Source organism: Nematolebias whitei, chromosome 7, assembly GCF_014905685.2.
Source record: "Nematolebias whitei isolate Nwh7 chromosome 7, NemWhi1, whole genome shotgun sequence".
Taxonomy (NCBI): Eukaryota; Metazoa; Chordata; class Actinopteri; order Cyprinodontiformes; family Rivulidae; genus Nematolebias; species Nematolebias whitei.
In genome coordinates, this window is record NC_056504.1 from 49,792,667 (window position 1) to 49,805,315 (window position 12,649).

The 12,649-nt window shown below is 44.1% G+C and overlaps 2 protein-coding genes across 2 annotated transcripts in view; both read left to right on the top strand.

Annotated features, from left to right (window-relative positions):
• Nucleotides 1-2,650, top strand: part of nol8 (nucleolar protein 8) — an 18,350-nt gene extending 15,700 nt beyond the window's left edge. The window contains exons 15-19 of the mRNA XM_037679926.1: nt 72-355; nt 1,461-1,599; nt 1,894-1,955; nt 2,057-2,139; nt 2,338-2,650. Coding sequence (XP_037535854.1) covers nt 72-355; nt 1,461-1,599; nt 1,894-1,955; nt 2,057-2,139; nt 2,338-2,397 — 628 coding nt within the window. The 3' untranslated portion in view covers nt 2,398-2,650. The remainder of the gene's footprint in view (nt 1-71; nt 356-1,460; nt 1,600-1,893; nt 1,956-2,056; nt 2,140-2,337) is intronic.
• A 657-nt stretch (nt 2,651-3,307) lies between these two features.
• On the top strand, nt 3,308-7,381 carry gpr37l1a (G protein-coupled receptor 37 like 1a). The gene is made up of 2 exons (XM_037679021.1): nt 3,308-3,934; nt 6,279-7,381. Exons 1-2 carry the CDS (start codon nt 3,308-3,310, stop codon nt 7,254-7,256), a joined length of 1,605 nt encoding a protein of 534 aa, XP_037534949.1. The 3' UTR covers nt 7,257-7,381.
• Nucleotides 7,382-12,649: the final 5,268 nt, after the last annotated feature.

Sequence of the window (12,649 nt, forward strand, 5' to 3'; positions counted from 1 at the left end):
ACAGACTCGTGTAGAATCGAACACGTTAACAGACTTGAGTAGAATCGTATCATGTTTTATTTTTTTTACAGTAAATCAGCGAGGAGGAAGAAGAGGGAGGAGGCTCAGAAGCTTCCTGAAGTTTCTAAAGAGATTTACTTCGATGTGTCCACGGACCTGAAGACCGTGTTCGGCCCGATGAAGGACGACAGCGCTGAAGGAGAGAAGCCAAAGTGGGACCAGCTGGAGGAGGAAGAGGAGGAGGGAGGAGGGGAGGAAGAGCAGCTCCTCTCAGCTGATCGCAGCAACGAGGAGTCGTCTGGATTTAAGTTTTCCTTCTTCGGAGACGACGCAGAGACAGGAAGTGGACAGACGAGTGAGTTTCTTCTGTTAATTTGAGGATTCATACAGAATATTCTTTTAGACGTTCATATCTTCAAACGTTCGGCTCGTTCAGGAGTCGGGAGCTTCTGGTTTTTGTGTGACTTTTATACTTCTCAAAATATTTAACTTTATTTACAAACACATTCTCATTTAATAATTATTAACAATAAAGTAAACAAAGATTTCTTAAAAAAACATTGTTCTCTATAAGAATCAGCTCATTTTGTCTTCCTATGCAACATTTAGCTTTTAGCTGTCTTTTTGCTGCTTATATTTAATCTTTTGATACATTTAGTTTTTTGTTAGCTTTTTGTTGCTTATATTACACCTTCTGGTCAGCACTTACCTTGTTGCTGTTTGAAGTGCTTCATAAATAAAGTGGTATTGTATTTAGCTTGGTAGAACTGCTGCCTCTCAGCGAGCAGGTCCCCGGTTCAAATCCTGGTCCGGTGGCCCTTTCTGGGTGGAGTTTGCATGTTCTCTCCGTGCTGCGTGGGTTTTCTCCGGGTGCTCCAGTTTCCTCTCACAAACCAAAAACATGCATGTTAGGCTGATTGGTAACTCTGAATTGTCCCGAGGTGAGAGAGAGAGTGAATGGTTGTTTGTCTCGTTTGTCTCTGTGTGTCCCTGTGATGGACTGGAGACCCGTCCAGGGTGTCCCCTCGCACTGTGATTGCTGGACATGGGCACCGGCGACCCCCGTGACCCAAAATGGAAGAAGCGGGTAAAAGATAATGGATGGATAGATGGATGTATTTAGCTTTTAGCTAGCTTTTTGCTGCTATTTAACCTTTTGCTACATTTTGCTTATAGCTAGCCTTTTGCTGCTTTTGGCATTTAACTACAATTTTGCATCTTCCATTTATAAGCTAGCACTGTCGTACTTTTAGCATTTAGTTGGCCTTCTGATACTTTTAGCTAGCATTTGAATTGGATACAGTTTGGCTGTTGTTAATGAAGTGTTGTGCCTAAATTTGCATCTTTACCAACTTCGTCAGCCGTTCAGTTCTGTGTTCACACAGAAAGTGTTTGTTTGTTTGTTTGTTTGTTTGTTTGTTTGTTTGTTTGTTTGTTTGAATGTAAAATGTTTGGAACAGCTGAGTACAAGGCCGAGACGATCCAGGCTCAGAAGGTCTCCTGGCATCAAGACCCTCGTTTCCTTGACAGCAGCTCCGAGGAGGAAGAGGAGGAGCAGGAGGAAGAGGAGGAGAGCAGCGTCGCAGTCAAAGCTACAGAGTGAGAAAATGATGGTTTTAATCCTGTAAATGACTTTAGTTGGATTAGAAACCTGTTTGTGTCCTTCAGGATCTTTCACACCAAAGTGAAGCAGAAAATCTGAGTTAAAAAAACAAAACTGACTTAAACATCAGAACATGTTCATAAATCTGAAGAGGTTTCTGTTGATTAGCAAACAATGAGATATATTCTAATTTATTATGAATAATAATTAACACATTTAGAATCAACTTTGGTCACACTATAATCTGTTTAAATTCAGATTAAATATAATCTGTGTTTTCGGGCTCACAGAAAGGAAACTCCATCACATCCAGACTTCTTCTTCTTCTCCCCTGGTGACATCAGACTGACAGGTAAGACAGAGGTTTACATTATTTAAGCTGAGAGGTGAAAGTTAAACACTCATGTTTTAGAGGGTTCATTTTGTAATCTGTGTCTCGTTTTTCTCCTCCAGAAGGTCCCGGTTTGTTCTGCAGGACGTGTGAGCTGGAGGAGCAGAGGGAGCAGTGGGAGGAGAGCAGGAGCGCGCTCAGGGAGGTGAGATCTGTTCACCTGTCTGAACTCACCTGAGGACTTGGTTCTCACACACACACACACACACACACACACACACACACACAGGTTGAGCTTTTCACTCCACTCAGGTGTTTGCAAAGAATTTCACAATAAAATTACAAATAAAAAGTAAATATTGGTGTTAAATTCACCTGAAGTTTTTGTTCTCTGTTTCTACAGGATTATCGCAAGAAGCACAGAGACGCCCGGAAGAAGCTGAGGGCCTCCCAGAAGAGTTGAGAATTATGGGAAATGTAGTCTTTAATTTATTTTCAGGTCCTAATTGATTTGACAGATAATTAGAACTTTTCTAAAGTGAAAAGTGAAGTCAAGTGAAAGTTTAATCCTTATTTTGTTTATTTACATAGATGTTTAGGATCAAAGATTCTTTAGTTTTATTCATTTTGTTGTTTTTTTTTATCTTAAAACGATGAGCAGAATGACCTGCAGCAATATGTGACAGCTACAAACAAACCAACCAGCTGTAAAAGAAACGTGGACAAAGTAAAGGAAGTCCACTAGTTAAAAAATGTAAAAATATCATCTATATGATTTACTTTTTTACAGTTCAACATTCATTAAAACAATCAAGCTGTTTTGAACATTGACTTCAGTTTGAGTTTTATTCTTAAGAACTTTAGGTGTAACATGCTAAAAAAAATACAAGTATTGAATAAAATGTGCATTTTAAAGAAAGAACAATCTTGATTGGGTTGCATTGTTTTTTCCCAAGAACTTCACAGATAGAGAGGTCGCGGTCGAGAGCTTGTAATTTTTATCAGCTTTAATTGACATTTTTCTGCATTTCATATTGTGATATAAATTCTCCAAATTTTAGGGGCCAGTGTCTAAATTGTTTATTTTGAAAAATTTCAACAGAAGTTCATTGTAGTTTTTAATACAGCTTTTATTTTGGAAACGTTCCGCCGGAAGCTCTATTTTGCGCTTACATTGTGCTTTTATTTTGGAAACGGTCCACCGGAAGCCCGGTGTTGTGTTTAATTTGGTGCCGAAGTTTGCTGCAGTTTCTGAAACTTCATCTGGACCAGAGAGGTTCGGGACCGGGACTCGGGCTGCTTTATGGACATTTCCGTCTCAGGTTCTGGTCGCAGCTCATGTCCGTGAAGGAGACGGACCTCAGCCGAACAAAATGAGCCCGCTCTGGTGCCTTTTGTTGCTGTTGCTTCGGACCGCGGAGCTCCGTCATGTCCCCTCAGCTCCGGGGATCCAGGCGGAGGATGCTGCGGGGATGGAAGCTTCGCCCTCAGCGGACTCGGACGCTCCGGGCTGGGTTGAAAGTTTCGGACTGAAGCGGGTCCCCCGAGGAGCCAAAGACGGGAGCTTCCGAAGAAGAGAGCCCCTTTTAAAGAGCAGTCCGCCCCGCCGACTCGACGACCCGAGCGGCTTCTTCACCACCACCACCCCGCGGACCCTCCGTCACTCCTCCGCCCCGCCGCTGAACTCCTCCGGCCGAGGCTCTGGAGGTCCGGGGCTCCTCAACCCCCTGTTCCCGGTCACAGACGGCTCCTTCTGGGCCTACGCCGTGCTGCTGCTCGCGCTCGTCCTGTTCGCGGCGGGAATCGTGGGGAACCTCGCGCTCATGTGCATCGTGTGGCACAACGTTTACCTGAAGAGCGCGTGGAACTGCATCCTGGCCGGGCTGGCCTTCTGGGACTTCCTCGTGCTCTTCTTCTGCCTGCCTGTCGTCATCTTCCACGAGCTCACCCTGAAGCGGTTGCTAGGAGACGTGTCCTGCCGGCTCGTGCCCTACCTGGAGGTGAGAGTTCAAGATGGAGGTCCAGGGGAGGCTGTTTATTTTCACATCTGTAGTTTTAAACTTTTTTTTAGTGTTTTAATATATTTTTAACTATTTAAACACGTCTGAAGGAGTGGCAGGTTTTTATTTTTATTCATTTTCATAGAATAGATTTGTGCAGTTTACAAAAACACTTTAATTTATTAATAAATTAACAGATTTATCTCTAGTTTGATATTAAGTCAGCTCAAAGTGCAACAGTTTAAAAACAAACTGGTTACAGATTAAATGACAAAACTTACTTTACGGCCCTCAATTCTCTGTTAAATCTGAATAAACAAATACAATAAACAAAATCACTTTATTCTGAAAATATAAAAAAAATTCTACAGTCACTGTGCATAAGTCTTCAGCCCTCTTTACTGTAGTCTTCATGTGACCTCAAGGTTTCCTTTTCAGAAATTCATATCTTTATGAAGCACATATTTATCTAACGGTTGTTAATATCTATAAGTTAAACTATGTTTTGTTAAATTAAAAATATATGTTGAACAGAAACAAAGTTTAAAAATAATAAAATCTGTGTAGGATATTGGCCGTTGGCTAATTTCGAAAGATAAACATTTATAAAAACATTTTAACCACCTATAATAATAATAATATTATTATTATTGTTATTATTATTATTATTATTATTATAGCGAAGAGCTGACCCAGGACCTGAGAGCTGCACTATCCTTCAGATGCTCGTGTTTCTCATACGATGAACACGTTTACGTCTGTTGGTTTAACCTCCTGCTGCCCTTGGGTTAAGTTGACACCAGTAGGTCTTGGCACTGAAGCCTGGGGGGTCATCTCATCAGTTAAACACCCAGCATGCATTTAAAGCACGGTGATAAATGACCTCTTTTTAAATGTGACAGCAGAAAAACAGAAGTAAACGATGTTAAAAGGAGGAGCTGGGATTAATCGTGTGAACTGGGTCCAGGTGAGTTCTGGTGAACTTCAGAGTGGAGCTGATCCAGTTTTAGCTCCCATTAAAAATTCAAACCACCGTATCGGAGGTCAAACCTTCTGTGGAGTCAAACTGCACCTTTTTGATAGATTTGACCAAAACTCCATTTAAACTTCAACATGACGCCCTGACACGGTTCTGGTTCCAGAGTCCAAAGAAAAAATTGTTTATTCAAACGTGACCAGAGTTTGTTTTGAGTTTGGTCGACTGGTTCTGAATGATTCTTCATAAATGGACCTCTGGGCCCACCATCAATGGTTCTTTGTGTCTTGGTTCCAGATGACTTCGGTCCGAATAATTAAGATGTTCTGGACCGTTTGGCCTCTGAGGTTCTGTTTGTGAAGCATAAGGCAGGTCCAGTGGGACCACAACTCTTCTGACCACAGAACCGGTCTGTGTGCAGGACCGGTCTGTGTGCAGGACCGGTCTGTGTGCACGGTCTGTGTGCAGGACCGGTCTGTGTGCAGGTGCAGAGCAGGAGATCCAAACGGTCTCATCTGTGAAAACATGAATGTGACGCAGTGAACGGATCAGAACATCTGGGTTGGACAAGCTGAACATATTTAATTTAATTTAATTTAATAAAGTCTTCTTGATCTATCAGTCATTAAGAAAAGTTTTTAAAAAATAAAGTTGGCTCCAACATGTTCCTCTTTATTATAATTTAATTTAAATAAAGTAAAAATAAATCTATAATTTGTACTTTAAGAGGTTTGGACCTGCAGAAAAGCTTTTCTAGAAGTTGTCTTGAAACAATAAAGTGCTGCACAGGTGAAGACCTGATCCAGTGTAATCTCTTAGAGCCTGGATCCAAACGAGCCCCCAGAACCTTCAGATCCCTGAAGTGGACTTCTGCTCGTTAGTGGAAGCAGCTTGTCTGAATCGGGCCTTAACGAGGTTCTGCCTTCTGGCCCGTCTTCACCTTTTATCATGCTAATGACTGATGCCATTTGCTGCTAATTAATTAACATTTTTCAAACTGCTCTCTTTCCGAGCCGTGTGTTTAAAGCGGGCCGGGCTGCCAGCTGCCCCCGTGTTCTGTTAGTTCAACCATTCTTGTGCTAATTGCAGCTCAGTGTTAATTATCTGCTCTGTTAGAGCTCGTTAAGCCTCTGAGGGACGATCGGTCCAGGTTTTGGGCCAGAACCACCAACTTTCTGCGTGTGAGACTCAGCGAGCGATTCTGTTCTTGTTTCTGCTCTTAAAAGTTTCATATAAACGTTAATAAACATAAAATCTCAACTAGCAGACGTTTAAAAGATGAATTGTTATATAAAATATAGTTTAAACTTTGACCTCATGCAGAATGATGCACCTTTTCACTGAACGTTTCCTTTCACTTCCTGTCAGGTGACCTCTCTGGGCGTGGCCACGTTCAGCCTCTGCGCTCTGAGCATCGATCGTTTCCACGCCGCCACTGGCCCCGCCCCTCATCAGACTCCGAAGGTGGAGCCCTGCGGGTCCATCTTGTCCAAGGTGGGGGTGATCTGGGTGGGGTCCATGGTCCTGGCGGCGCCGGAGCTGCTGCTGTGGCAGCTCCTCCAGGAGCCCGTCAGCCCACTCACGCTGACCTCTGACCTCCAGCAGGGCCCGCACGCAGCCTCACTTATGGCGGCGCTGAGAACTCGCAGTGACGTATTCAAGGTGGACGTTTGCGTCCGCACGCCGTCCCTGGAGCTGCCGGAGAGCGTCTTCGCTCTGGTTCTGACCTACCAGGAGGCCCGGGTCTGGTGGATCTTCGGCTGCTACCTGTGCCTGCCGCTGCTCTTCACTCTGGCCTGCGACCTGGTGACGAGGCGGGTCTTATCCCAGCGGTTACCACGGAAACCGGAGGGTGAGAGGGTGGCTGGCTCCTCCTCCTCGGCGAAGAAGAAGCAGCATGTGAGGGAGCGGCGGCAGCGCTCGGCCGTGATGGCGCTCACCGTCCTGTACGTCACCTGCAACCTGCCGCACAGCGTCTCTAACATCGTCCTGTCCTACGTGTCCGTCCCGGTTCTGGTCCTGCCGGCGCTGGCTCTGGTGGAACAGTTCCTGCTGTTCGCTCGATGTTCTGCCACGCCGGTTCTGCTGCTGTGCCTGTGCCGCTCTCTGGGCCAGGCCTTCGTGGACTGCTGCTGCTGCTGCTGCGAAGAGTGCCTCCCCGACACCAGCTCCTCTTCGTCCTCCTCCTCCGCCTCCACCGCCGCCACCTCCGCCCTGTCCTCGCCCACCTCCCCCTCACCCACCTCCCTGTTCCCCCCCAGCAGGGAGGAGGCGATAAAGAGCGGGTCGGCTGCAGAACCGGACAGAGAGAAGGACCCTGCAGAGGCCATCGGGACGCCCTGCTGAGTCCTGGACCCGTGTCCTGTTTCTGGTTTTGCTCGTTTTCTCCAACGTTTCTCTAGAGCAGGAATATTTAACGAGATTACTCAGGGGCCACAGTTACTGAAAGCCACGTGCTCAGGGGCCGGACATCCAGCAGTTATTGTCATAAAGTTTGTTTTATGGTTTAAAATCTAGTTTGATTTAAATTGAAGCCATTGTTGAGCCGAACTGAGCTCACCTGTGGGCCTGATTTGGCCCCCGGGCCGCCAGTTGAACAACCCTGCTCTAAAGAATCAAAGACTGAGCCTTACCTGAAGGAATGCATATCACCCGCCTCACCCCTGCGTTTTACACCCAAACAGCGTTGGGGAGGACGCTCAGCTACTACCACTCAGCTCAGCATCTGTCCGCTGCAGCTGGACGTGTTGCTCGATACCAACACGACCTCCGGTTCTGGGAAGGACCCAAACTCATCAGTTAGTTAGAAAAATATTATTCGTTCTAAAAACTTGACCTTGTTAGAAAAATGTTTTTTTTACTTGTAGATTTTTAATAACAGAAATTATTCAAAGTTTTTCTCGGCTCTTCAGTTGCTGATTGTTTTATTTTTATAACGATTTGGGAAAATAGAATAAATCCCAGTTAGTAAAGCGTGTAATGGTCCTTTAAACAGATAGTTTAGTGATGTGCCGTATAGTAATCTTTGTTCAATGATGTCGATTCAATTAGTGGTTTTAAAGAGCTCGTTGTTGTTTTGCTGTTTTTTGTATAATTTAGGTGAAAATTGTTTAAAACTCTTTCGGGACGTCGTGCACGAAGACAAAACTCTTCACTTGAGGACGATTAAAAAGACTTTTACAAGTAAAGGTTCTGAAATGAGCTTTTTCTGCTGTTTTCTCACTGTACGTTTTAATAAAATGTGATTTTTATTTCAGAAGTTACCATTCCTGGTTTTTATATTTTATAGGAAAAATCTGCAGTTTATTAAAATAAACTCGGTTATTCCTTGTTCAACCTTCAGGAGACACATTTAGATGTTCAGGGATCTGTCTGAAGAGTTTCAGTCAGGGTTTAGAGCTCATCATAGCACAGAAACAGCACTAGTAAAAGTAACTAATGATGTTCTCATGGCCTCAGACAATGGACTTGTGTCTCCACTGGTCCTGTTAGACCTCAGTGCTGCATTTGATCACAATATTTTACTACAGAGACTTGAATATGATGTTAGAATTACAGAAACAGCTCCAAAATGGTTTAAATCATATCTATCTGATAGATTCCAGTTTGTAATAAAACTTCTTCATACACCAAAGTTAGTCATGGAGTTCCTCAGGGTTCAGTGCTTGGAACAGTACTCTTTACCTTGTATATGCTTCCATTAGGTAAAGTTATTAAACAGCATGGGATAAATTTCCATTGTTATGCTGATGACACACAATTATATTTGTCCATTAAACCCAATGAATCCAATCAGCTACTTGGACTACAAGCATGTCTTAAAGACATAAAAACCTGGATGACCCTTAATTTTCTCCTGTTGAACAGACAAAACTGAGGTTTTGGTTTTTGGACCTGAGCACCTTAGGAATTAATGTTTCAGTCTTTCTCCCTCCTTAGACGAATTAATCTGTCCTCCAGCTCTAATGTTAAAAATCTTGGTGTTATTTTTGATCATGTCTTTTATCCCCCACATTAAAAACGTTACTAGAACCTCCTTCTTCCACCTGCGTAATATCACTAACATTAGAAACATCTGATCTAAAGATGATGCAGAAAAACTGGTCCATGCATTTGTCACGTCTAGACTGGACTATTGCAATGGTTTATTATCTGGGTGTCCAAATACTTCTTTAAAACGTCTTCAGTTTATCCAAAATGCTGCTGCCAGAGTCTTAACTGGAGTTACTGGGAGAGATCATCTCTCTCCAGTTTTAGCTTCTCTCCATTGGCTCCCTGTCAAATCCAGAATAGAATTCAAAATCTTACTTCTAACCTACAAAGCTGTCAACAACCTAGCTCCATCTTATATTACAGATCTTATTGTTCCATATTTTGTATATTTTTAGTATTTTAGTATATTTTTATACTTTGCGCCGCTCCAGGTGGCTGCATGTTGGAGCAGCTCTGTTACTTTCATTTTGAGATTTTGCTTTTGGAAACTTTAATTCCTTTTTTTCTGGATGTAAATCACATGTTTTGGATGATTGTTTCCTCTGGTATCAGATGCTGTGCAGCTGGAAGGATTTTTACTGAAACTTTTTTAGTTTTGGACATTTGTTATGATGCGTAACCATGGCAACAAGGGAGTTTTCTACAGCCAACAGCTGATTAACATCTCAAAAGCTCAAATAATATCTCAACAACAGCCCCAAATCTCAAAAGAATGTTCTGTGGACGCATTCTCATCAACCTGCCAGCTGTGCTCGAGTGCCTGACCACTGAGATCCTGGAACTAGCAGGAAACACGGCTCATGACAGCGGAAGGACAGGATCGTCCCTCGGCACCTACAGTTGGCTGTCCGCAGCGACGAGGAGCTCAGCAGACTGCTGGGAGGAGTGGCCATCGCTCTGGGAGGAGTTCTGCCCGGCATTCAGGCGGTCCTACAGCCCGGGGGAACCGAGAGGCCAGCCGAGTCTGGGTGGACAGATCGGACGGCATCTGCAGCCAGTTTCTTAGGATCCACTGTGGGATGGACCTTTACAAGAGATCCTTCCTGCCTACAGCATCAGCATCTATAACGTCTCTTAATGAAATGAGGATAACGAGTTACAACAACAAATAATTTCCCTCTGGGATGAGCACTTTGTTCTCAGACTGCAGGTTTACTTGTGGTTCCTAGAATTTACAAAAACAGAATGGGAAGCAGATCCTTCAGTTTTCAGACTCCTCTCTTGTGGAACCAACTTCCAATCTCTGTCCATGAGGCTGACACATTGTCCAGTTTTAAAACTAGGCTTAAGACTTTCCTTTTTGCTAAATCCTATATCTGGACCTACCATTCTATGTTCATTTGTTTCTACTTCCTGTCCTCTCAAACCAGCCGGTCAAAGCAGATGGTCTCTTGTCCTGAGTCTGGTTCTGTTGGTGGTTTCTTCCTGTTAAAAGGGAGTTTTTCGTTCCACTGTCTCCACTGTGCTTGCTCAGGATGGGAGACTGCAACGAAGCCAAGATTCAACTTGTCTGCTGGATTCCTTAGATAGAGAACTTTACTAATTGGCTTTTATGTGAATGTTTCTGTAAAGTGCCTTGAGACAACTTTGTTGTGATTTGGTGCTGTAGAAATAAACTGAATTGAAAAACGGAATTGACTCAAAGCTGGAACTTGTTCTGTTCCTTCAGCGAGTCCCAGGTCCACCTGGGATCATCTCCTGGAGGGACAGGTCTGTCCAGACGCAGCTCTGTCCTCGGCCCATTGGGTCGTTTTAATGAACGAGTTGTTGGATTCAGTAAACTCTGTGAGATGTTGTCCTCAGCTGAACCGCTGATCACCAGCACAGCAGGTAGTTAGTAGGTTCATTTTGGGTTCATCATCTGATCGTTACCGCTCGGTCTACGGTCCTCCCTCATCTGCGGTCCTGAACTCTGAGCAGAGACTCAAGAACCAGATCCTGGATCCAGGAGGTCCAAAGGAGTTAAACATACCATACATATAGAGCATTTAAAACAGCAACTAGGCCAACCAAAGTGCTGTACAATAGAAACAAACAGGCACAGCGGACAGGAAAACATAAAATAAAAATATAGATTAAAAAAGCAGCAGATAATAACTAAATGGTCAACACTGTGGACTACAGACAGGATCAAAACAAATCACACCATGTCAAATGCAAGGGAATAAAAGTGGGTTTTCAGGCGAAACTTAAAGACTGTGAGTGTGGGAGCCTGCCTGACATGCAGTGGCAACTCATTCCACAGTCTTGGACCTGCAACAGAGAAAGCCCTGTCTAGTACTTGGTAAAGAAATTGAAAGTTAAACTGCGTTTCTTTTTCAGAAACAGATCCTGTCTAACTCTGAACTCTAGGAAACACCTAACATCTGTGACCTTCCTTCCTTCCATTGATTAAGGTGATATTATTTACATGAACGCTCCTACAAGAACCCTGCAGATGTTGGATGCTGCAGATGTTGGATGCTGCAGATGTTGGATGCTGTCTATCATGGTGCACTAAGATTCATAACTGGCTGTAACTACCGTACCCACCACTGCACCCAGTATTCACTGGTTAACTGGTCACCATTAACTTCACACAGACTCTCTCACTGGTATATTTTCATCTTTAAATCACTTCTTGGTCTGCTGCCTTCATACATCTCCTCCTACATGTCTCTGTGTGAGTGCAGCTACAGCGTGAGCTCTCAGGACATCATTACCTGCAGTGTTCCCTCAGTGAGGACTGAACTAGACAAAAGGGCCTTCTCCTACTCCGCTCCTGTTTCCTGGAATATCTTGTAAAAAGACCTGAAGCTCTCGACCTTGACCTCTAAGTGGCTTTAAGAATCTGTTGGACTCCTGGCAGGGACCTACGCAGACATGTTCCTGTTTTTAGTTTTCTACATTCATCTTAGAATCTAGCTGTTCTTGTTACTGTTTTTGCCATCTTGTTTCAATTTGTAAAAAAAAATAAATCTGTACGCCTCTTTTATAATTGTCTATTGTTGTCGTTGTTGTCATCACTCTTTGTTAAATCAGGTCTCTCTTGTAAATGAGTCCTTGAGGCTCAACGGGATTAACCTGTAGAAATAAAGCTTGAATGAGTTCTCTGCAGGGTAGTTTTAGTTTAAGTTCAGTTCTCCAGGAGCGACTCGGAGTAGAACCTCTGCTCCTCCACATCCAGAGGAGCCAGCTGAGGAGGTTCAGACATCTGATCAGGACCCGTTCCTCAGCTGATCTGGGACACCTTGAGTCCTCCAGAAGAGGTGGCTGGACCTCCCTGATCAAGGTGCTGCCCCTGAGACCTGAGTCCAGAACCGGAGGACAAATTAAATGTTGACAGGACGTTTGTTTCTGAACTTGATCAGATCATTTTTCAGTCTTCCAGGATCCGTTTGGAACCACCAGAGAGACGGTTCTAATCTGGACCCTGTGGGGGGGACGTTTGTTTCTGTTTGTAAAAACAGAGTTTTCCCGGCAGTTCTGATCCGTTAGGAATGTGTCAGCTCTGAACGCCCCCAGAGGAAGAAAAGTCTCCACGCTCCACTGTGACGCTTCTTTTTCTGATTATTCCATTATTGAAGGTCACAGCTTCACAAAGACTGCTCACACCCAGACTGGGCCCGGTCCGTGTGACCGGGTCGCTCTGCAGAACACAAGAATTCCTGAGTTCTTCTAAAAGCTCCCAGGCCTTTCTTCTGCCTGAGGCCCAGCTTCTACAAACAGGCCCGTCTGCTCCCTGATGGGTCGGTCGGCTGTTTGGT

Coding starts and splice junctions, on each gene's coding strand:
- gpr37l1a (XM_037679021.1), top strand. CDS start 3,308: ATGAGCCCGCTCTGGTGCCTTTTGTTGCTGTTGCTTCGGACCGCGGAG. Junction 3,935..6,278: donor GGCTCGTGCCCTACCTGGAG/GTGAGAGTTCAA, acceptor ACTTCCTGTCAG/GTGACCTCTCTGGGCGTGGC.